The sequence below is a fragment of the Condylura cristata genome, unplaced genomic scaffold (assembly GCF_000260355.1).
Source record: "Condylura cristata isolate star-nosed mole 26May11 unplaced genomic scaffold, ConCri1.0 scaffold00008, whole genome shotgun sequence".
In the NCBI taxonomy this organism is placed as follows: Eukaryota; Metazoa; Chordata; class Mammalia; order Eulipotyphla; family Talpidae; genus Condylura; species Condylura cristata.
Genome location: NW_004567109.1, coordinates 19,691,141 through 19,715,293, shown reverse-complemented (window position 1 = coordinate 19,715,293; position 24,153 = coordinate 19,691,141). Strand labels below are relative to the sequence as shown.

General features: G+C 44.4%; 1 protein-coding gene across 4 annotated transcripts in view; it reads left to right on the top strand.

Annotated features, from left to right (window-relative positions):
* The window catches only part of INPP5B (inositol polyphosphate-5-phosphatase, 75kDa), a 49,184-nt gene that overhangs the window by 8,086 nt on the left and 16,945 nt on the right, over positions 1–24,153 (top strand). For 3 of the 4 annotated variants that reach the window (XM_012722624.1, XM_012722623.1, XM_012722625.1), the window contains 5 exons: positions 1,685–1,771; positions 20,288–20,384; positions 22,220–22,387; positions 23,239–23,340; positions 23,851–23,965. In XM_012722624.1, the coding sequence (XP_012578078.1) occupies positions 1,685–1,771; positions 20,288–20,384; positions 22,220–22,387; positions 23,239–23,340; positions 23,851–23,965 (569 nt within the window). Of the gene's footprint in view, positions 1–1,684; positions 1,772–1,968; positions 2,045–20,287; positions 20,385–22,219; positions 22,388–23,238; positions 23,341–23,850; positions 23,966–24,153 lie in introns of those variants that run through there. The other variant, XM_004678819.2, reaches the window with a different exon arrangement.

Sequence of the window (24,153 nt, the reverse complement as noted above, 5' to 3'; positions counted from 1 at the left end):
ATTTGTGTATACAGAACTGGGGAACAGGCCAGAAGTGCAGGTGTGGTGAAAGGGTTCACCAGAGACAGAGTGGGGAGCACAATAGGCAGATCAACAAAGTACACTGCTGAGGGGAGCAGCCAGTGAGACAGGAGAGGTCTGCCACGCCATGTGGGTCACCGCCAGGGTCAGGGATCCAGCTCAAAGCAGCTGAGGCTAGCTTCGAACACAGTGCTGTGCTTTAACCCGTTGTGCCCCCATGGAGGGCCCAATAAGAAAATTTTTAAAAGGAGAAAAGACCATAGTTAAAAAATTAGTCACCACTAATGGAGCACCTGTGAAGTACAAACCACTTTTCTAGACATCGAGGCACCACAACAACCATGTTCTATTCAGTGTTTGGAGCAACACTAGAAGACAGGTAGCTTGTTTTATAGGTGAATAAGTTGATGCAGGAAAGGTAAGTAACTTACCCAAGGTCACTTATCAAGGAAAATAACAGAAGCACATTTGGGATTTTAGGTTCTAATGCTGGAGCCCATGTTGCCCAGAGATTTAGAGGCTGGCTGTGCTACTTCTTAGATGCACTTCAGTCTCTAAGGGAAGGGAACTCTCTGAGAAATCAGGTCTTGGCTTTATTCTCTCTATTAAATGAAAATATGAACGTGCCTTAACTACTATTCCAGGAATTCTGAGGATCACATGTAGCAGTGCATGCGCTTACAGTATGGAAATGCTGAACATAACTGAAAAGCTTTATCTGACAGTGCCATGGGCAGGCCTGGGACCCAGCTCTCTCATGAGAGCCAGCGGGGCCAATTCAGTTTGGTTCATGCAGGCAAGAGGAGCAGGCCGCATAGGTGTTGACAGCAAGTGTTTGGGAATCAGACCTGGGTTTGAGTGAGAGGTAGAAGAGACTCAAGAATTTTTAGGAGGGAGGAGTGGTGATCTAGTTGAGGGGAAAGGGGTGGGGGTGTCTTAAAGATCAATTTCACGGCCCTCCCTGGTGGCGCAGCGGGTTAAAGCACAGCACTAAGAAGCTAAAGCCACTTCCGCATGAGTTCGATCCCCGCCTGCCCCGGAGGTGACCACATGGCGTGGCAGACCTCTCCTGACCCGCCCGCTGCTCCCCTCAGCAGTGTACTTCGTCGATCTGCCTGTTCTGTTCCCCACTCTGTCTCTGGTGAAGCCTCTCGCTGCCCCTGAGCCTCTGGCCTGTACCCCAGTTCTGTATGCACAAATAAATAAATCTTTAAAAAAAAAAAAAGATAAATTTCACAAGGCTTTTACTTGTGCTTATTTGAAGTGTCTTGCAAGTTGCTGATGAAGGATATAAAGTTCTTAATCTACTTTGTCCCTACTGACGTGTATCTGACTCTGCCCCTCACCACACTGTCACCTTCCACTTGTCCTCTCAGAACTCAGTTGCCTCCTAAAGTTTGTGATGAAAATAAGGAGATAATATACATATGAAGCACAGCCCTTGGCACAGTTACCAGCAGTTCGGAGGAGTGGTGCGGGTCTACCTTGGAAGGGCACGTCTTTTCTCACATTCTTTATTGCATTTAATCTCAGACCCACCCTGTGGGAGAGGAAAACGGGCTTGGAGACTGAACAGTTTGCTCACGGTCATACGATGATGATACAAAGATGGAACTGGTTCTTCAAGCCCGGGCTTAGTGTCTGCTCCGTGTTTCTACCATAGGTTTCGACCCGAAGACCCCTGATCCGGAATTCCTGTGGCTGTCTCCATACAGGTGTATCAAGCCGCGCGGTTGGAACTCGGCCCCAGGTACCTGTCCGGGGCGCGCGAGAATTGGCCGAGACGAGTGTCGGTCTCGGAAAGAGCCGTGGGGATTGGAGGAGGCTCAGCTGCAGGGGGCAGTATCCGTTCTGGTTAGGGGCGGGGCTAAGAAGCATACCTGCCTTCGATTGGTGCAGGTGGCACGCGGGGGGCGGGCTCCTCTGGGAGCGGGCGGGGCGTCGCGGGCGGTGTGATGAAGAGCTTGAGGAAGCTGGCTGGAAATGTCCGCCGCGGCTGGCTCTCGGGAACGCGACTCTGCAGGTCCGGGAGGGTTGAGGGGCGGTGGGGGGCTGGGGTTTCGGGTCTGGGCTGGGACAGGCAGCGGGTCCGACTCTCGGGTGGGCAGGGGCTGTGGTTTGGCGGGTGGACGCACGGGGCAGAGATCAAGGTCCTAGCCCCTAGGAGGCGGGGACTCTGGGGCTGATGTTCTGTGGGAATGTTAGTTATTCTTCGGCGGGCGTGATGGGGGAAGGCGGAGTACTCAGGGAACCCGAGGCTGGGATTGTAGTCAGGTTCCGTCCCTGACTCTCTGTGTGACTTGGGGCCGGCCCCTCGCCCTCCCTGAAACTCCGTGTCTCCATCCTGCCCTTCGGTAGTTTCTTTAGTCCACAACAAAGTCTTCTCTGGGATGACGAATGGGGTGTGTGTTGGGGTTGTCTGGTCCTCTCCTCGTCTTCAACCTCGAATAGAGAGTGGTCTGTGTGCAGACCTGGAGTCCAGGAGAGCCGCTGCTCGGGGACGGGAGGCCAGGATGCGGTTACAGGTGAAAGGGACTAGGTGTTTTTCCACCCAGCCCTTGGTGGATAGTATTGTGCAGCACAAAAGGCCAATTGTTGAGCTAGGGGTTGTCTTTGGGAGATGGAGAGGCCCGGGGCAGAAATTTGGGTCAGTCTGGTTCTTGGGGAGGACCTGCAGACCTGTATTCTCTGTCCAGCTCCTCAGTTTTCTGCAGGGACTCCCTGGTGTTTTTTTTTTTTTTTCTTTGTTGTTATTGTTGTTTTTGTTTCCCCCCCTTTCTTCCTGGGTGTATCTACAGTTTCCTGCTAGCTTGGCCATGACCACTAGTATCTACGTGTGCCCCTTTACTCAAGGGCGATGAAGAGTGTGTTATGTAGCTATGTAAAGTTTGCGCCAGCACTCCACTTGCTCTTACAAGGCATGGAAACTATGAGGGGTGGGGAATAGCGTGTTGCACAAGTTTGTAAAATGAGAGGAAACGAGAGGAGCAGAGGACTTCCTCAGTGCTTGTGCTTTCCCTTTATTGCAGCCACCGCAGATGTGGTTGGTCTTTGTGGGTAAAGCACCTGACGGAGCTGCTAGTTTGCATCTTTCTTTTTTTTCTTTTTGATAGTTTACATCTCTCATGTGCTTATCTCAGCTCAGCTGAAGTGCTAATCGTGAGACAGCTGTTGCTTCCATTCCCATGGCATTCTGGGCTAGGTACTTCCCCCTTTGAAAGAGGCTGTCAGAATCCGAGACCACAGGTGAAGAACAGAAGTGGGGGGGTTCTGTCCTCTCAGCCAGCATGCCAGCCCAGGCTGTGGGAGTGCTCAGTATCTTAGGAGGAGACCTGTTGAAGTCAGTCTGCCCTTGGGTGATAAATATGCAGCGACCTCTCAGTCTTTGTTTTCCTTTCAAAACACAAAAATTGGCCACATGCTGGTAAGGAGTCGTTACCAAGATTTCGGTTTCATTTTTAGTTAAATTTTTTCCCCTGTACTAAGTGGGGTTATACTGCTAATTGCTCAGTTGCTCATGTTAAGAAACGGCACCAAGTCCCCAGTTCTGTTTAGGTAACCTTTGTTTCCAGAGTTGCTCTGATCTCAGAGAAGAGTCACATCTACAACAGGTAAGATGAACATTAGGATCTCATCTGGATGGTGTGGATATTCCAGGCCCCAAGGAAAACAGGTAGTAGATTTGTGTCTTTCTAGGTGCATATGATCAGATACCCACTTCCCAATAGCCTGGGAAGCCAACCCAAGGCAAAACAGACAGCTTAAAAGTGCTGTTTGCAGTGCATTTGGGGAGAAACTGCGCTCCCCAAAACTAACAGTTTGATAGAGAAGTATCTGAGGGCCCATAACTAGAGGTAAGTGTGTGTAGGTTTGGTCTAGCAGGACTTGGTATTTGGTGAGCCAAGGTGATTTGGTCTTCTTGCCTTTGCCTTGGTGAAGAAGTATGCTTTGATAGTTCTCTACAAAATGTCCATTGCTTTCTTTGTTTTATCTCTGCTGGATTCAGGAATGTCAACCATGGTAAGCATTATGGTACAAATGTGAAGTTCATTTTAGATTGGGGCCCATGTCTTCAGGTTCAGACTGGTGTCTTTGAACTAAGTTGTGATGTTGAAGTGGCATGTAATGCTTCCGGTTGAGTGGCAGCCTATTCATCCTATTCTTTGTCTTCTGCAGCTGCTTAGACCTTGCATGGGCCTCAGACAAATAGATGCTATGGGTAGGGGCTTTTCGGCAATCTCACTTATTTAAATGCTCTTTTTCATGTGTAGCCTTTTCTTACCTACCTTGCTTAGCAACTGACAGTGCTGTTATCCAGAAAACCCTTTGGTGATCCTGCCTGGGTGCCAGTCATCTTGTGAAGTATTGTCCTGCATTTCATCCTGGGCACATGCAAAGTCCTGGAGCTCTGTTCTGGAGGATTCTGAGCTTTGCACTACAAAGGAAACAGTTACTCAGAGGTCCTGCTAATGCTATTCTGGGCTAATTTAACAAAATGATAATGGCAACACGTTTTGGTCTTTTGAAGTGGTTTTCTTAGTCCATGGTTGATTCAAGTGAGCCAGCTTTGCAGCTACTCAAATTTAAAATGAGATGAGCTCTGAGTATTTTTTTCCCCTGGACCCAGGAAACAAAGCATTAAAGTCTGGCTTGAGAAAGGAAATGAATGCTATTTATAACCCAGGGAGCAAAAAGGGTAACCTAGATTACTAGGATAGAAACCAGAGAGAATGTAGGAAAATAGCCCCTGGGTGGCTTGGTCCTCATCCCTCTCACCCTCTTTACCCTCCTTCCCTTCCTCCCTCCCTGAAGCTCTGGAACCTTGCTCGGTCCCCGTTAATAAGTCAGATGTCTTACCATGGAGAAAATGAACTTTCCTAGCCGTTTATCCTGGAGGTAGAAATACCACCTGTCATCTCCACCTTTGTTGGAAGCTCCAGAGGCTCTTAAGCAAATTAATTCAGAACACTTGTTTCTTTAAACAAAAGAGAACTGTCTTTATTCACCCCCTCCTTTTGTTATTCTGCACTCCATTTTCCTCCTTTGTCCCAGTTAACCTTGATTTTGTTTCTAGTACAGGAGAAGCCCAGAAGACTTTCCTGTGCATCTGAAAACAGATTGTTTTGAGATTCTGTAGTAGACTAGAGCAGGAAAGTTGATCCACAGACCTTCTGTTAGAAGTGGAGCTTCACGGGCCCTTCCTGGTGGCACAACGGGTTAGGATGCAGCATTGCAAGCTGGCTGCAGCCACTTCAGCGTGAGTTTGATCCCGGGCCCTGGAGTTGACCCACATGGTGCAGCAGATCTCTCCTGTGTCGCCCGCTGCTCCCCTCAGCAGTGTACTTCGTTGATCTGCCGCTTCTTCTCCCCACTCTGTCTCTGGTGAAGCCTCTCACTGCACCTCTGACCCGTACCCCAGTTCTGTATAAATAAATCTTTAAAAAGGAAAAAAAGAAAAAAAAAAAGAGTGGAGCTTTGCAAAGGAAAATCCTCAGGGACTGAAGGTTCAAGAAGAGGGCAGCATCAGCACTTCTATATTAGAGGAAGACAGGGTTGGGACATAGATTCCAGCTAATTTTCATGTTTTCTTTCTTGCTTAAAATATCCTATAACAAATTTGTGGCTTTACCAGTGATGCTTGTGAACTGAAGCTGAAAGAAACAGTGAGAATCTGAACAAAATGTCTAAGGGGCCTGGATATCTTTATTTCCACTCTCATCGTACTTTGGGGCAATAGTAGGCAAGTTTCTTGCCGTTCCTCCCCCAGTAAAATGGGAGTGATGTCTGTATCTTGGAATGTCACATTGGATTTAGGAATGCAAAATTGTTTCTAGAGGTGCTTTTGTTTGGGAAACACATTTAGGAATTGCAAATTCCTACTTGTAAGAGCTTAAAGATTGCTGCCCTCTTCGGGGTCTGTTCATGCTGGTTTCTTCCCAGTAACTGCACATGTCATCTGTCATCTTTACTCCTTTCTCTCCAGTTTCTTTTGTGTTAATAAAACTTTTAAAAACCTCGGTCATCCTTGATGCTTCCTACTCTTCCATCTAATAGCCAGATGCTGTCCATTGCTTTTCTGTAGTGCCTGTCTTGTCTGCCCGCATTTTAAAATAGCTTGTGAGTCGCTGTTGGTACCCTTTCTCCTAAGTTGTTGCAGGGATCTCTTTACAAGTCTTCCTGAATCTTCATTCTCCTCCCTTGGGGTCGCTGTAGAACAGAACTTTTATCACATCCCACTGTTTTGTACTGGATTGTAGTGTGGTACCACGTCCTGTTGCAAACAGAATGAAGTTCGGATTCTTCCCTAGCGTGTCTAAGTCATGCCCAGCCTAGCTTCAGCTCCCATGTCTTATCTGCCAGGACTTACCTTTGTTTCCATCTGACTTCAGTCGTGACTGCTTATGTTTTCTAGACAAAGCCCGAGCTTTTCCATTCTTTGGTGATTGCTCATGTAGCTACATTTTCACAAACTGGAACTTGCTACCCTTAGCATTTTGTCTTCTCCCAAGTTCCAACTAAAGACCTTGTCCATCAGTAAGTGGCCAAAAAATGCCTGCCTTTATTTGAACCCAGAGACCTGGTGGCCCAAGTGCCGCCACCTGCCCTGCTTCTGCCCCTTCCTCTTTGAGCAGCTCTGCACTTTCTCCCCCATTGCCTTCCTGGTTTGCTCTTACTAACTTCTCGTTCAGCTTTATCACTAGACCACAGGCAGTTTGTAGAAGGTCCAGCGAAGGGAAGGAGGCTGGAGGGGAAAATCCTCATCTCTCCAGTAGCCTATCATTGCTGCCACCTTTTGCATGACGTCATGGCTCTATAGTCTTCCTCCGTCAAAGTCAGTCGGTGCTAACTTAAATTGAATTTGTGTATGGTGCCGATTGTATTTCGAGACCAGACTTTAAGGTCTGCAGGGCATAGAATATGTTTTTAGAACTGTCTCTGCTAATTTTATTTAATTTTTTTTAAGGATTTATTGATGCATATGAAGAACTAGGGTATAGACCAGAGGTGTGAGAAGGGGGGTGAGAGGATCCACCAAAGACAGAGTGGGGAGCAGAACAGGTGGATTGACTGAAATGCACTGCTAAGGAGAGCAGCAGGTGAGACAGGAGAGGTCTGCTGCGCCATGTGGGTCACCCTCCTGGCTGGAGATCAAACTCATGCTGCAGTGGTTGCAGATAGCTTCATAGTGCTGAGGCATAACTCCTTGCGCCACCAGGGAGGCCCCCCTTTGTTCATTTTATTTTATTTATTCTTATTTTTCAAAGATTTATTTATGTGTACAGAACTGAGGTATAGGCCAGAGGTGTGGGCGGTGGTGAGAGGATCCACCAAAGACAGAGTGGGGAGCAAAACAGACAGATCAATAAAATACACTGCTGAGGGGAGCAGCGGGCCAGGCGAGATGGAAGAGGTCTGCCACCCCATGTGGGCCGACGCTCTTCTTTTGTATCTTCTGCTACTTCTCAAACAAAACCTTTCATTTCTCCTTATACTACTTAATCTGGGCTTACCATAATGCCATGACTTTATGTTGAAATTTTTTACTCTCACAGAAGTGTTTTCTGAACCCCGTGTTTTTCTGATAGTTAATATTGTTTATTGCTGAGGAGTATGGACCATCAGTCTAGATTCCTTGGGTTTGAATCTGGTTGTGTCCTGTATTAGCTCTGTGTTCTTAGGCAAGTTACCTAACCTCTCTGTGTTTAGTGTTTATCTCCTGTTCTGTAAAGTACAGGTAATAATAGCACCTTCCTCATGGATTAGTTCTGAAGAGTTAATGTACGGGAAGTGATGAAAGCCAGGCTTGGCACGTAGTAGGCCTTACGTATTTCCTATTAATATTAGTCATGATTACATTATTGTCACTATCATTAACACAGCCTGACTTGGACCCTGGGTAATTTGATCAGGGTCCGTTTATCTCCCCGCAAATTGAACTGAGCACTTGGCTGGTGTTACCTGCCTTAGCTTGAGAGAGGCCATGGTTTAGCTCCCTGATGTTGTGTCCACAGTAGGGTGTCACCGATAAACATGGAACTAGCCCACTTACTCCTGCCATTTTGAGTGGTCAGGTTTTTTACTGACATGGTTCTACAGGTTCTTCGAGCGTGCTGGGAATGGAATGCCAAGGCTGGTGACTGAGAAGATAGGAAGCAGCACCTCCTCCTAGACCTGTCTAGTACATTCTCAGGAACGGCAGATGTGCCACCCGCTAGGGACAGCCATGCCCACACATCCTGTGGGTATGTTTGCTTTGCTATTCAAGCAGATTTATCTCTTCTCTCAGATGGTACAGACCCCTCAGAGTTTATGATCTCACTGAAGACCTTGTGTACCTATTTGCAGAAGGAGGGAGCCAAGCAGATCTGGGTTTTACTGTTCACTGTGCCATTTCCTGACTTGGCTCTGTCTTTGGGCCTTGTGTGCTCTCTGCTCTGAGCCTCTGTATCCTTGTTTGTAAAACGAGACCTACATCAGAAATAGCACATGAAGCATTTAGCACAGTCTTTGGCTCTTAGAGTTCTCCAGAAGTGGTGGTCATTCTTGTCAAAGCAGGGGTATCAGGAGTGGTGGCCCACAAGGAAAAGAGCTAACAGGCCCCACTCTCTGCTGGGTATCAGGCGGCACAGAGTAGGCTCTTGATCCCTTTAGGTTTCAGTTGTTTATCCTTTTTGTGTCTCTAAGGCGGGGTGGTGTTACCCTCATTTTACAAATGAGGAAACAAATTAAGTAATTTGCTTGATCTCATGTGAGGTAGAGGGTGGAGCTAGTAAAATCGCCAGGCCTAAAGCCCAAGGCTGCAAAAACACTCTAGCTTCTCTTACAGTGCCAAACAAGTTCCGTGGACCAGAAGGCCTTCTGAATCCAGAGAAGTGACTCCCAAAGATGAATGTGGTTGGGAGTTAAGATGGCTTAAAGCAGGAGGGACTTTCTGGAGAGACAAAAGGGAGGGCGGCGCACATGGGAGCCTGTCTGATTGCATCGTGCTGTCTCTAGTGGTGGGTTGGTGAGAGGGATTAGTGCCATTTGAACTCTCCTCGTTCAACCAGTTTGGACCTTAACTTGTAGACAGTGGTGTAACACACAGAGTTTAAGAGTGGGGAGGGACAAAATTTAGAGTTAATCTGACCGTATTCAGAGACTAGATTGGGTAGCTAGAAGTGGATGATCTCTTAGTTGGGACACATCTGAGGTAGCAGGTCGGGGGAGGGTGGCCCAGTGAATGGCAGGATTGAAACCTGATTGAGGAGAGCGATGGTGCTAGCGACAGAAGGGGAGCTCAGGAAAGGGGCCCAGAGGCCGTGCAACAGTTTTATGTGGAACCCACTCATGTGCCAATATCTTGTAGAATTTGTCTGGTAGCTGGCAGCAGCACTGAGCACAGGCAGAGTTGGACAGCTCCCTTTAGACTTGACTTCCATGGCTGATGATGCTTGTAGCTGGGAAAGACAATGAGATCGAAATGTGGCTAGTGACTGCTACGTTGGGCATCCATGCTGCAGTGACCTCATCACAGAAAGTTCTGTTGAGCAGCAGTAGTCTAGATCTTGGGCAGTACCTCTAAATAACTAGGGGACCTGTGAGGTGGGGAAATGGAACAAAGGGAAGACACATGGGGGGCAATTGAATTAAGAAATGATGTTGCTGCTTTTTGGACAGGTCTCAAAAGCAGTGGGCTACTTGGACTTAGTTTTGAATCTGCTCCTTTACCTTATGTGATGCCATGACCCAAGTCATTGGAAGGGCTGGCTACAATGCTCTAAAACTAAGGACTTATCTCAATCTTTATTCTATAGATTTGGGCCTTCAATATGTCGGGTTTTGCTTCCTTTTTTTTTTTTTTTAAAGATTTATTTATTTATGCATACAAACTTGAGGTACAGGCAGGAGATGTGGGATGTGAGAGGATTCACCAGGAACAGAGTGGGGAGCAGAACAGGCGGATCTACTGAAATACACTGCTGAGGGGAGTAGCAGGTGAGGGGGTGGAGTTGTCAGGAGAGGTCTGCCGCGCCATGTGGGTCACCTCCCCGCCCAGGAATTGAACTCTGTGCTTCAGTGGCTGAGATAGCTTCATAGTGCTGGTGCTGGACCACCAGGGAGGGGCCCAGGTTTGGCTTCTAAGCACCCTTTGTCCATGCAGTGAGGGATAGTTAACTATAGGAAAAGAAGACAGCAACCACAAGAGACAGATACTGTTATCTCTCTTCAGCTGAGGAAGCAGAAGCCCAGAGAAGTTAGATAATTGCTCAAGGTCATAGAACTAGTAGTGGCAATGTCAACCTAACCTTGTCTCCAGAACCTGTGCACTGTGTGTATGTGTATCTGTTTGCTTGTTTATTTCTCATACAGAAAATATATATTATTGTAGCTGACTTTGAAGGTACCTATAAGCAAAAAAATAAAAGAAATGCTGCCTCTCAGAATGACTGCTTTTGACATTTTGGTGTGTCGCCTTCCTGACTTACCCATGTGTATGCGTAAATGTCTTTGTGTCTGTCTGTATGTATGTAGATACATACTCCAGTCCTTTCTGACACATACAGATATATCAGAACACCCTTAACTATCATCCACAAACTCTTATCAGCAGTTCTAAAATCCAAAAAGCTCTGAAGACTGAAAAATAATTTTTTATAAGTCTGGCCCAATTTGGCAGCAATACTTGTCTGAACTGACATGAGATTCTTTATAGGCTTCATTTATCCCACTAAGTGTTACTACATGGATATATTTAAGGGGTGTTATCTCAGACCCAGCTGGGGGTGTTATATAATAGGCAGCAGAAATAATTAATGTATTACTAAACTCCCCCATATTCTGAATTCCAAAATGCACTTGGCCCCACGGGTTTCAGATAAGGGATTGTAGATCTGTGTTCCATGCTCCTGCTGCTTGAGCTAAGGAGGGAGCCTCAGGGTCATCACTATCTGTTTAGCAAGGCATGTGAGAGTGATTTTGGTTCTGCGAACTATGCAGTGCAGTGCACAGAATTTGCAACAAAAACAACAATAACAACAAAAAAAACACTTCTGCATTTTTATAAATGTAGTTAAACATAAACTACTAGGTTAGCTCCTCCTCAGTAAACCAGAGTCCACAGAGAAAATAAACATGAGTCTCTGCCACCAGGAAGTTTGTGGTGTAGCTAAAGAGGTAAGACAAATAAAGAACTAAACACGTTATGGCTCCACTATGGTAAATGCCTTGATCGAGCTAAGTCCTGGATGTGTGATAGCAGGAGAAACCAGCGAGTGCTTTTGAAGATGTTTCCTGAACTGAGTCTTGAAGGATGAGTTTGACATTTACCACATGACACTGGAATTTGTGATTAGAGTTAGGATGTACCCTGGACCAGAGTATGGTGAAGAGGCAACACCTGCAAACATCTGGAGTTTGGTATGACTGGTTGGGGGGTAGAGGAGAGGAGGTTGGAGTGGGTAGTGTCAGTGGGGCTAGGAAGGTCTGGGGCTCAGTATAAAGGTCCTTGTAGTTCTACTCAGAGGTATGGGTTTTATTCCAAAGATGATACATGTTATTGAGGGATTTTATGAATAAGAATGACCTCAGATTTGAATTTTCTTCTAGGTGTTGGCAGAATGGGTTCCTGGGGCGGAGAAAGGAGCCAGGGAAATCACTGTGTAGCCTTTCCAGAAGGGCTTCAACTAAGGCAGGGCAGTAAGGCTAGGGGAGAAGTATAGAAACACTTTGGAGAGAGGATTTGTAGGACTCAGTGAGTGAACATGGGGACAAAGGAAAAATCCCAGACATCCACTATTAGATTGGGTGACAAGGGTTTGGAGATCTGAGGCTGGAAAAGGGCCAGCATGGGAGTGGGGAAGCGCGGGAAGAGGAAGAACAGAAGCTGTGGCCAGAGAGGGAACCATGGTGCTCTGTGACAGTTTGGTAAACAGTTGCTGACAGCCAGCTTCCGTGCCAGGTTCAGGAGAGAAGAGATTCCGAGAAGGTTGCCTTGTGGCTGGAAATCCCCCAGCCTTAAAGTTTCCATCCATGGCGTCACAGATGAAGATGCTCTGGTCCTTGCTGGACTGGGGCTAAGAGAGACTCAGGGAAAGCTGATGAGACGTAGGTCTGCAGGGTGACCTGCCGCATAAGCAGTGCCTGGGGTCGAGCTTTCAGTCTGGCTGTCCAGAGCTCCCCAAAGAAACAAAATCCTGTGTGAGTCCTCAGAAAGCACTGACATGCAGAGAACTATTACTCCTTCCCTTGCCTTAGTGTATTATAAAGCACCAGTGGTATTTCTATTGAAGTCATAGTTTATAGATGAAGAAACTAAGACCCGCAGAGAGGAAGTAGCTCCTCACACAGGAAGATAACGCTGGAGCTGGACTTCGTGTGAAGTCTCCTGATGCTTTTGTGCATTTAAAATATTTAGCCCCACCCTCTTAGAGTTCCCACTTTAGTGGAAATAGTATGCATTATTTCCATACAGAAGCCAATGACTTAAGTATACAATTTTAATATCAAATGGGATTGAAAATTAAAAGGGGACATCGGAATAGCAATATTTTGGTTGCTAAACTGTGTGCCGAGGCACCCTGAGCTTCTGTAGTGAACTCAGACACTGGAACTTTTAAATGTTTCAGGGTAAACAGATATTGGATATCCATGGAACTCCAGAGGACATTCGAGCTCACGGTAGTTCATAGTTTCAACATTAGGTGGTGCTGTATTCCATTCAATCACACATCTTTTGTGAAGATGGTTTTCCAGTGGCTGCTGTGATCTAGTACCACACAAAAATCAGCGTGGAGGGTTGTGTTTCAGGACCTGAGAAGTCCTAGAGCACCCATAGGAAACACTTGTCTCCTCTATAGGAAACTATGGTTAGTTAAGATGAAATAGAAACATTTTTTCTATTTATGTGTACTGTTGATTTTTTTCCCCAAACTGTCACTTATTTCTTATGGGAATTAAGTTATTAGGACTTTAAAGCTTAGTAATTTATTTTGAGTATTTAAACAGAACTGTTAGGTATTTTTTGGCCTAGACATACCTTGAGCAAAAGTTACTGTGACAGTAGGGTGCTCTGAACCTCTGTAGTAGGGGGACAGTGATATGGGGTGGGGTGGCCTCCTAGGTGGGGTGTGAGAGCCTCTGATATTTGGGTGAAATGGAGCAAGTATTGTGGCGATCTGGACAAAGAGCATTCCAGGCAGAGGGGCCAGCAAGAGCAGTGGCCCCGGGTTGATAATAAGCTTAACCTGTTCCAGAAACAGGAAAAAGGAAGTGTGGCAAGATCAAGCCTGAGTGAGGTAGAGCATGGTGGATGAGACCAGGCAGGGCAGAGGCCAGCTTAGGTGGGGCCTTATCAGCTCAAGGCAGGGGGCTCTGAATGACATTTTGTTCTGAATGGGATGGGGAGTTCTTTGGAGTTGTCTGAAGGACTTGCTTTCTTTTTGTTTTTTCACACTCACTCTGGCTGTTGCATAGAAAACTACAGAAGGGTAATCATGGAAGCTCAAAAATAGGAAGTTCCACCTTCAAAAAGAGAACTTACAGGTATATTTTGAAGGTAGTACTTGTCTAAATTACCAGTGAATTAGCTGTGCATATAAGGTGGAAAAAGAGGAGTGATAAGTGGGTTTTTATTCTGAGCAGCTGGTTGAATGATGGAGCCATTCAATAAGATCATCACGAAGAGGAATCTGGAGTTCAGGTGAAAGGTTTAGGCTGGCATTGTAAATTTGGGAGTGGTCAGTAAGCTATCACTGACTTACTAGTTTCAGTTGTACAACATCATGCTTCAATAAGAAATGATTACCATAGTGAGTCTAGTAACATTCATCCCCACACATAGTTACAAATTTTTGTTCTTGTGCTGAGAACATCCAAGATCTCTTAGCAACTTTCTTTTTTTTTTAAATTTGTTTATTTATGCATATAAGAAATGGGGTGTAGGCTAGGGGTGAAAGGATTCACCAAAGAAAGAGTGGGGAGCATAACAGGTGAGTCTACTAGGTTACATTGCCGAGGGGAGCAGTGGATGAAACAGGAGAGGTCTGCTGTGCCACGTGGGTCACCTCCCTGGCCAGGATCAAACTCACGCTGCAGTGGCTGGCAATATCTGGTAGCTCTGACATTTAATCTCTGCAGAGAGGCCTCTTAGCAACTTTCAAATACACAATACAGTATTATTTACTGTTGTCACCATGCTGTCTGTCACATCCCCAGGACTTGCATATCATAAGTACAGCTGGGAGTTTGTACCACCTGACCTCCCTTTGCCCACCTCTGCTTCCTGCCTCTGGCAGTCACCATTCTTTTTTCTGTATCTGGGAGCTCAGTTATTTTGCTTATTTCAGCTTTTTTAGATTTCACATATAACTACGAGCATGGTGCTTGTCTTTCTCCGACTTCTTTCACTTAGGCATAATGCCCTCCCCTAGTGTCCATACATCTTGTTACAAGTGGCAAGATTTCTTTTTTTAAGGCTGAAAATATTCCATCCTCTAGATTTACTACATTTTCTGTATCCATTCATCCATCTGTAGGCACTTTGGTTGTTCACATCTTGGCATTGTAAATACCGCTACAATGAACTCGGGGGTGCTGCTGTCTTTCTCTGTGTTTTCACATTCTCTAGATACATGACCAGAGGTGGGATGACTGGGTCATAGGGTAGTTCTATTTTTAATTTTTTGAGGAACCGCCATCCTGTTTTCCATGGTGGCTGTGCCAGTTTACAGTCCCACTAACTGTCCTTTTTCCTTCTTGTATCTTCTCCAGTACTTGGTAATTCTTCCTGATAATAGCTGCTCTAACAGGCATGAGGTGATGGTTCACTGTGGTTCGACTGGCACTTCCCTGCAAGTTAGCGATGTTGCACAGACATGGCCAAGAGAGGTTGCCTAGATGAGAGTGTAGCTAGAGGACAGGTCATCCTAGCACCTTGCCTGAAATGTCCTTGGAAGTAGGGAATGGAGGTAGATGGGGAAAAGGAGGTGCCTTTGAGGAAAAAAGGAAGTGTTTGTTGAAAGAGGGAGTGGTTGTCCATCAAGTACTGCCAGAAGCAGTGGGCTTAGTTGCAAATGGAGTGACCACTGCATTTGGAAACTTGAAGTTTATGTGGAGGCAGAGACCCAGAAGCAAGGATTTGAGACTGGGAGGTGAAACAGAGACTAGGTAAACCTTTCAGAGTTTCAATTTTAGTCCTTAATATGACTTCTTTTCCTTTTCTTTTTTTAAAGATTTATTTATTTATTTATGCATAGAAGAATGGGGGTTTGGGCCAGGTACAGGGGGTGAGAGGATTTACCAGAGACAGAGTGGGGAACAGAAAAGGTGGATTGATTGAAATACACTGCACAGGGGAGCAGTGGGTGATACAGGAGAGGTCTGCTGTGCCATGGGGGTCACCACCCTGGCTGGGGATCAAACTCAGGCTGCTACAATGGTGATAGTGATAACCATGACAGTGCCACAACAGAGGGCCTCTGACTTTTAAAAATAAGCATTTTTATTTTAGAATAGTTTTAGATTTTCAGAAAAAAATATGAAGATAGTACAGAAATCCCACATATTCCATACTATTGAAATATATGCTGTTACCTTACATTAGCGATGGCACCTTTTTCAGTTAACAACCGTTGTTGGTAACTTATTAACTGAAGCACATCCACTATTCAGATTTCACCTGTGTTCTGTTTTGTCTTGGGACCCACCTAGGATCCCACATTATATAAGTCATCCTCTGTCCCCGCTAGGCTCTGACTGTTTGTCACTTTCTTTGGTTTTGATCACCTGACAGTTTTGAGGTCAGGTGTTTTATATAATGGGCCTCAGCTTGGTTTGTGTGCTGTTTCCTTGTGGTTGGACAGAAGTCATGGGTTTGGGGAGGAAGACAACAGACGTGAATTCTGTTCTTATCACAGCATGTCAAGGTATGCCTGTCAGCATCACATCACAGTGGACATGAACCTTGATTGTCCGGCAGAGCTCAACATGGTCAGGTTTCTCCACTGTTGTTAATCTTTTTTCTTTTCTTTTTTCTTTCTGTACTGTCATTTTGGGAAGGAAACCATTCTGTGCATTCTGTGCTGTCCACACCCAAGGAGGGGGGCCTGTGTTCCATCTCCCTGAAGGCAGAGGAGCATTTACATAAATTATTTGAAATTCTTCATGGGGTGCTTGGTATTTATCCTGCATTTTAAAAAATCAGTTATTTTTATCAATGTGGACTAACATATTTACTTTATACTTTGAGTGATCTAATTCCAGTCTGTTTGGTTGCTGAAATTGTTCCAACTATGGCCATTGAAGCTCTTTCTGATAGTGCCTCAGACCCTTTGGCTTAACTTCTATAACTCTCGGCCATTTTTGCGTCATTTTTATTTATTGATTTTGAGCAATCTTGTTTGTTTTTTGGAAGAATGGTGTTAGAATCCAAGGTCTGGACATTAAGTGTGTCCTTGCTACTAGTGTGTCCTGAGTCTAGACTCTTTAACTTGTAGAAAAAGGAAATATATGTGTATACTATCAAATATATCCATATATACACATATCTGTACACATAAATATATGTATCATCTGTATCGATATTAAGGAATTCATACTATTTCCAGTCAAATTTATTACCATATCCATCATTGGCTCCTCCCACTCTTGTTTATCTAGAACCTTCCACTGCAACAGGGAGAAACCTGATTCCTACCATTTACCATTAGCTAACTTAATTGTTCAGTTCCAGTATTTGTATATAGTGGTTTCAGATTTAATCCATTCTCTCACCCATCATGGGAAACTATATTATCAAGTAGAACACAGTGCTTATTTGCAGTTCCTTTTGCTTTTAGTTTTACTGATTTCCAAAGTATGTAGGTAAGCACTCTTTCTTCTCCCCACTTTAGTGAGGGTGTTTCACACTTTTGTAACATAGTAGATTCTATTATCATTTTCTGCATTTCACCCCTGAATCTCCTGACCTCGTAAGTGATTTTTTCATAAAGTTGAGTGCATTAAGGTTCATTCTTCGTGCTGGTAAAGATCTATAGGCTCGGAAACCTATGTCTTATATCCACTCTTCTGGTTTCTAACAGAATTATTTCACTGCCCTAAAAAGTTCCCTGTGCTTTACTTACTTAATCATACTGCCCCCTCACTCAGCCCCTTGGCAACCAACAATTTAGTTATCATCTCTGTAGTTTTCCTTTATCCAGAATGCCGCACGTCCAGTATATAACTTTTTCAGACTTAATTATATGCATTTTAGAGCTATTCATGTCTTTTAGTGGCTTAATAAATCATTTCTTGTCTTTGTTGAATAATACTTCATTATATTGTTATACTACAAATTTGTTGATCCAGTCACCTATTTAAGGACATCTTGGTTGCTTCCAGTTTTTCATAATTCTAAGTAAAGCTGCTATAAACATTTGCATGCAGGTTTTTATGTGAACATACATTTTCAATGAAAAAATACCAGGAGGACAATTCGTGACTCATATGGTAAGGCTCTTTACTTTGTAAGAACCTATCGAAGTGCTTCCAAAGTAACTACATCATTTTTCATTCCTGAATTACTGTTGTTTCATACCCTTGTTAGTCATTGGTATTGTCAGGTTTTTGGATTTCAGTCATTCTACTAAGCAACCCAGCATGCCATTCACTAGCTCAGATACCTTGGTTCTCTCACTAAGTGAGAAAAATTTGCAAGAGAGATAGGCATTGATTGACTATGAGATTATAGAATTCTGGAAACACCCTATTTTAGTTCTTTCTTTCCTTTTTTTTTTTAATATTTATTTATTTATGCATATAGAACTGGAGCACAGGCTACAGGTGCAGGGGCTCTAAGAGGATTTACCAGAGACTGAGGATTCACCAGAGACAGAGTAGGGAGCAGAACAGGCAAGCAGTATGCTTCATATTGCTGAGGGAGAGACAGAAGAGGCCTGTTGCACCATGGTGCTCACCTCTGGGGGCCAGGGATCAAACTCACACTGAATGGCAGTCGCCAGCTTGTAGTGCTGTGCTTCAACCCGTTGAACCACCAGGGAGGGCCTAGTTCCCTCTCTCTTATATTTATTCTGTGCTAAAGACAATGATAAATATGACCTGAAACATTCCAAAAGAATGCTGCAGACTTCAATTTAGACATTTATATAAGGCACCTAAGGGACCCATAGTCATACAGTATTTTCTGTTAATTGTTCAGTGATTAAACTGCTTATAATATGCTAACTGGCGTTCTGGGTATAGTTTCGTCTTCAGTACACATACAGCCTAACTGGGGAGATAGTTCCAGCGCATCAAGCTATGATGGGAGAAATACAGGCTGCTTGAATCACCAATGTCAGGGCACCTTGCCAGTCTAGGATGGACCAGGGAAGGCTTCTTAGAAGAAGTGAACTCTAAGATGTGGCCGAAAGCCAGAATTGACTAACTATATCCCATGGGCCAAATCCAGCCCACTACCTGCTTTTGTGTAGCATGTGAGGTACGAATTGTTTTTACATTTTTAAACGTTCAAAAAGAATGAAAAAAGAATATTATGTTGTAATGTGAAAATTATGTAATATTCAAATTTCATTGTTCATAAGTAAGGTTTTGTTGGAATACAGCCACACTCACACTGTCTTTGTACTGGAACAGCAGAGTTGAATAGCTGCAAGATTGACTGTAGCCAGCAAAACCTGGGACATTTACTCAGTGATCCTTCACAGAAAATGTTTGCTGACTCCTGGCCACAGGCTGGGTAGGACAAAACTGTGTAAAGTAGAATGAGGAAGAAGGAAGTACGTTTCTGATGGGATCTTTATACAACAGCCAACAACTTTGACAGACCATATGGCATTCAGGATCCAGACTGGGAAGAGCCAGTGAGGAAGCTTTAAAAGGTCGTGATGTGCAAGATTTGCTTCTTAGAAAAATTCCTCTGTGGGAGGATTGAAAAAGGAGGCAGGGGGCCCTCCCTGGTGGCGCAGTGGGTTAAAGTGCAGCCGCAGGCCGCAGCCACTGGCCCCAATCGCTTCAGTGCACGTTTGATCCCCACCCCGGAGGTGACCCACATGGTGCGGCAGACCTCTCCCGACCTACCCGCTGCTCCCCTCAGCAGTGTACTTCCTTGATCTGCCTGTTCTGCTCCCTGCTCTGTCTCTGGTGAGTCCTCTCACCCCCTGTACCTCTGGCCTGTACCCCACTTCTGTATGAATAAATAAATCTTTAAAAAGAAAAAGAAAAAGGAGGCAGGGAGATCAGCTGAAACTTTTGGAGTCGTGGTGAGGACAGTGCCTTGTGTGTGTGTGTGTGGGGTGAATATGTTGATTTGAGAAGCTTTTAGGAGGCAAAATTAAAGGGCTTTGGTGATTGATTAGAAACACTATATGTAATTGTTTTTTGCCTTTACTGACTGTGTTTTCTTTCCAATGCCAAGTTTGTTTCTTTTTTGGCTCATGTGAATGGTGAACGCATGGTTGAAAAATTTGCATTTAGTAGTGGTCTCCACAACAAGATTCTGTAGTGATGTTCCATGCCTCCGTGCATCCTGGGACTTGTGTATTCGAGCAGCCTCTCTCTGTGGTCTCTCTCTGCTTTCTGTCAGCAAGAGATTGGACTTCTCAGGAGCAGAGATGTTATCGGCACATTAATTTTCCTTTTCAGATTTATCATTTATCTTGGTTTAACGACTTTCCCCAAACACTTCTTTGTTGAAAATCTTGGGTCTCTTTGGTGTTCAAGAAATTTGTTGACAGTGAAAAGCACTTCTCTTTCTTTAGAATTCTCTAGACCCGTTCACTTTTAGACCTCTGACCCTTGCCTTTTTCTTCCTTGAAGTTTCACTGGGAGTAAATGGTAATAAGATAATTTATATTTTATGATAAGCTGTGTGGTTCTCAAAGTGCTTACTCACATGCCAACTCTGAGCCCTGTGATAAGCCTGTAAGGGAGGCAGAACCAGTCAAGTTACTGACATCAAGAGGCCGATGACTCAGCCAAAGTGAATAGTTGGTCTGGGATAGAACTTAGGTCTGTAGATTTCAGAGTTTTTTTCCTATAATGAGCTGATTCCAAGCAAAGGAGATCAGGCTGGCTGGAGTAGTTATGTTTTGTGCAAAGACATCTGGATGAAGTGTTTCTTCCCGCTTTGTATGTGCTCTGAAGAACCTTACCTGGACACCAGTGGAGGCCTGCTCTGTGCTCAAACAACACGCGGCGTACCAATAATTCCTGGACTACAGTTTGATAAGCTGTGGTTTGTGTGAAAGCATATGTAAGAGCGCTTTAATTTCTTCCTCCTCTCTAGGTGCCTCTCACTTGGATGACTCAAGGCCTAATGGGAAAGGTCTGCCCATGGACCAGAGCTCCTGGAGTCAGGATAAATCAGAACACTTGCCCCCAAGGTAATGCATCTCCTCCTTCGTTTGTACCTGGCAGGGGCACGGTTTTTCTCTTCATGGAACTGAGACCATTACTGTATGTGACAGCAGTTGTCCCAGGGTAGTTGGCCAGAGTCCTGTCGGACATTTGTCACGCACTCACCGTGTATGCCGGGCACCATGGGCTTTCATGGAAGCTCTTAATTCTAGAGGTACTTGCCACTGTTTTCTCTGTTTTATAGCTAAGGAAACTCAGATGAAGCGGGGTTATTTATAATTAACCCAAGACCCAGGACGAGGGAGTAGCAGATCTAGGATTTGAAACTGTGGATCTAACCCTACCTTAGCAATGTAGACTAGAAGCATTTTGGCTTCTCCCTTGCATGCTTTTAGAAAGAAGTTTTCTAACTTTGAAGGTACTTTCTTTTGCAGTTGTTTTTTCCTTTTTCCATTTTATTTATTGATTTATTTATTAATAATATAATAGTTTATTTTTACATCACTTTGTGCCTTCTTCCATCTCAGTTGTAATCCCCGTGGGCTCCTCATCACCAAATCACCCGTATGCCATCACCATAATCCATGTTTTTTCCTTTTTCCATTTTTTATTTACTCCTTTTAACTGGCATGCTGTTACGTTTTGTCTGTACTCCATTGCCCCCTGCTGATCATAGCCAGAACCATCTGGTTAAGACGATGATAGTGCTTTCTTGTCTGGGTCAGGATTTTATTTATGCACTTAAACAACAAGGAATTTAAGCATACCTAGAACTTTCATCCCCACTTCAGAGCCTTCTTGTTGTCTTCCTAGATAGATTAAAAATAACCTCACTTAGTATGTACACGATGACAGGAATATCAAATATCTGGCATCTCCTAAGCCTTAGACATCTTAATGTGTGACCTTTAGAAACATTTCTTGAGCTATTAACAAGGTTCTGTTAGGAAAATGTGTTGAATTTTGCTTACCTTGAAATGTTGTCATTTGAATAATTTTTAGTATGGTGATTAAAACTACACAAATAATAAAATTTTCATTGCCTTTTAAAAACTTTTGGTATGATTCCTGTGCAATAGAGAAGCTAAATTATCAAGTCAGAGGATCTGGGTAGCTGTATGGCCTTGTTATGTAAGGCACTTAGGTCTGGAGTACACTGTCAGATCTGAATTGTACCCTGTACCCTGTCACCCCATGTAGCTGGAGGGGGCCGAGGGGTCACTGGTGATGCTGAGTCTGATTTTTCTCTTATGAATAATGAAAGGGGGCCCTCCCTGCTGGTGCAGTGGGTTAAAGCGTAGCACTACGAAGTGATCCACAACCACTGCAGCAGGAGTTTTATCCCTCGCTGGGAGCGGACTGACATGGCGCGGCAGACGTCTCCTGTGTCACCTGCTGCTCTTGTGCATTTCCAATCATCCACCTGTTCTGTTCCTCACTCTGCCTCTGGTGAATCCTCTTACTCCCTGCGCCTCTGATCTGTACTCCAGTCCTTGCATTTATAAGTATTTTTTAAAAAGAAAAATGAAAGCATTCAGTTCAGTTACCTGCAAAGTCCTCTCCTGGCAGTGAGAATCTGAATATGATCTCAGAAAAATCTCTGGACCAGTGTACTCTGCAATAAAAACATGTGACTTGACTTATTCCACTGAGATAGTGTCAATAAATAAGTCTCACTTTGGCCTCCTTTAGTTTTTGACTAAATTTGACATATTTCCCTAGTGAAATCTCACCGATAGCTCAAGAAATGTTCACTGAAATTCACAAATTAAGATGAATGTGCAGAAATGTCTAGTTTTTTGTTTGAATTTTGTCATGGAGGAGTCATGAACACATGATAATTTTGGTGTTGTTTTTCTAGACAGAATAAATCCAAGTCTGAAATTACGGACATGGTTCGCTCCTCCACCTTCATGGTGTCAGACAAGGCTCATATTTTATCAATGCAGAAGTTTGGACTACGAGAGACGATTGTGAAATCACACCTAGTACAGAAAGAAGAGGATTATACCTACATCCAGAACTTCAGGTCACTAACTGGGTCTTAGACTGTTTTCAAAGCAAAAGGGTTATTCAGTTTTCTGAAATTGAAGCCTTCCCCCCTCCTCCCATCCCCTGGATCTGAAGCGGATCCTTCCGCCGTAGTCTCTCTCATCCTTTCCTAAATGAATGGTCTCCTTTCTCTCTTCATTAGCAGGTATGTAGTCTGTGTCTTCTCTGGCCAGACATTGCACAGGGGTGGTACTGTGGGGTGACAGAACTTGTAAGTAGTTACAGGCGTATTAGAAGCGGTCGAGGAGTAATATCCTATTTTTTTGTGTAACTCTCACTCTGAGCCTTTGCGAGTCACTTAACCTGAAGTCAGCAAAGTGGAATTAGTGTTTGGTAATTTTTCAGACAAGATTACTGAAAGGCAAATGAAAAGGTCATAGGGTTCTGTTAGGTCTTCTAAAATGATCACACTGGGAGAATGTAACAAGGTGATACTGCTTTCAGGGATGCGAACAGTGAGTTCTGGTAACCCTGGTGTTGCACTCATATTGGAAATTAATGACCAAGGCACTTTTTCTCTTTATCATTCTATCATATACATAGGCTAAAGGATCATTTTGTGGGTTATGTATGGCTCTCAAATGTTTGTTTCAGCGAAGTAGGCCTCGTTCATAGAAGGCGTATACTGTTGGAAGTTATCACACCAACAAGTAGCATGGCAGATTACCCCTTGGTGCCTTAGTCATCAGTCTTGGTTAGAGGTGACAATTCTCATGTTTTAACTTCCATCCCGGAGAGACTGAAACCAAGCAGAATCAGGCTACAGTGCTTTCTCCTCTCATCTCGATAGTCCCTCATGAGCAACGGATTGATTCTCTTTGTTAACAGGTTTTTTGTGGGAACGTACAATGTGAACGGCCAGTCCCCCAAAGAATGCCTCCGGCCCTGGCTCAGCCAGGGTATCCAGGCCCCGGATGTATACTGCATAGGGTAAGTGTTTCTCCTCTGGTTGCCTCTGTATCCATAAGAACAGACAGCTGTGGTGGAAGGGATGGCCAATGGGAGGGCAGTAACTGAGTTTTCACAGCAGGTGAAGGGGTTGAAAATGAGCAGTCACGGTAATAGCTGTTCCTCTACTTGGTGTTCTCTCTCATAGTGAACAGATTTCTTGCCCTGTTAAAATGACATGGTTAGTATATAAATGCTACTATATAATTTTTAGTTTAACCCTCAGTGCATCTTTCAGGGACATGAGCACTGAGTTATGGCAACACTGGTGTTGCTCTCCTTTGGAAAGTAATTAAGCTAAGTAGGCCTAGTTCACAAAGGCCTATACTGTTTGAAGGTATCGCACCAACAGATAGCATGGCTGACTTTCCTTACTTGGACATTAAACATCTTGTTGGTCACTAAGCTGGGAAGGAAGGCTAACTTAAAAAAAAAATTTCAGCTCACTATCCTGCCCACCTATAACTACTTCTAATAGGTCACTTCTAATAGTTTCCAGGAACTTGATCTCAGTAAGGAGGCCTTTTTCTTCCATGATACCCCAAAGGAGGAAGAGTGGTTTAAAGCTGTATCAGAGGGGCTTCATCCAGATGCAAAATACGCAAAGGTAAGACAGAAATCAGGGACCTTTTAATTTTATGTTGCCACGCAAGGAAGTTTAAGACATTTCCCTCCTCTGCCCTGACCCTTACCCTAAGCCAGGCCTACTTATCCACTAGTTTCAGTCCCAGGTCCTACAGAAGGGGCACCTCAGGGTGGGAAGGATGCGGGGTCTTGGCACTTGTAGGCCATGTA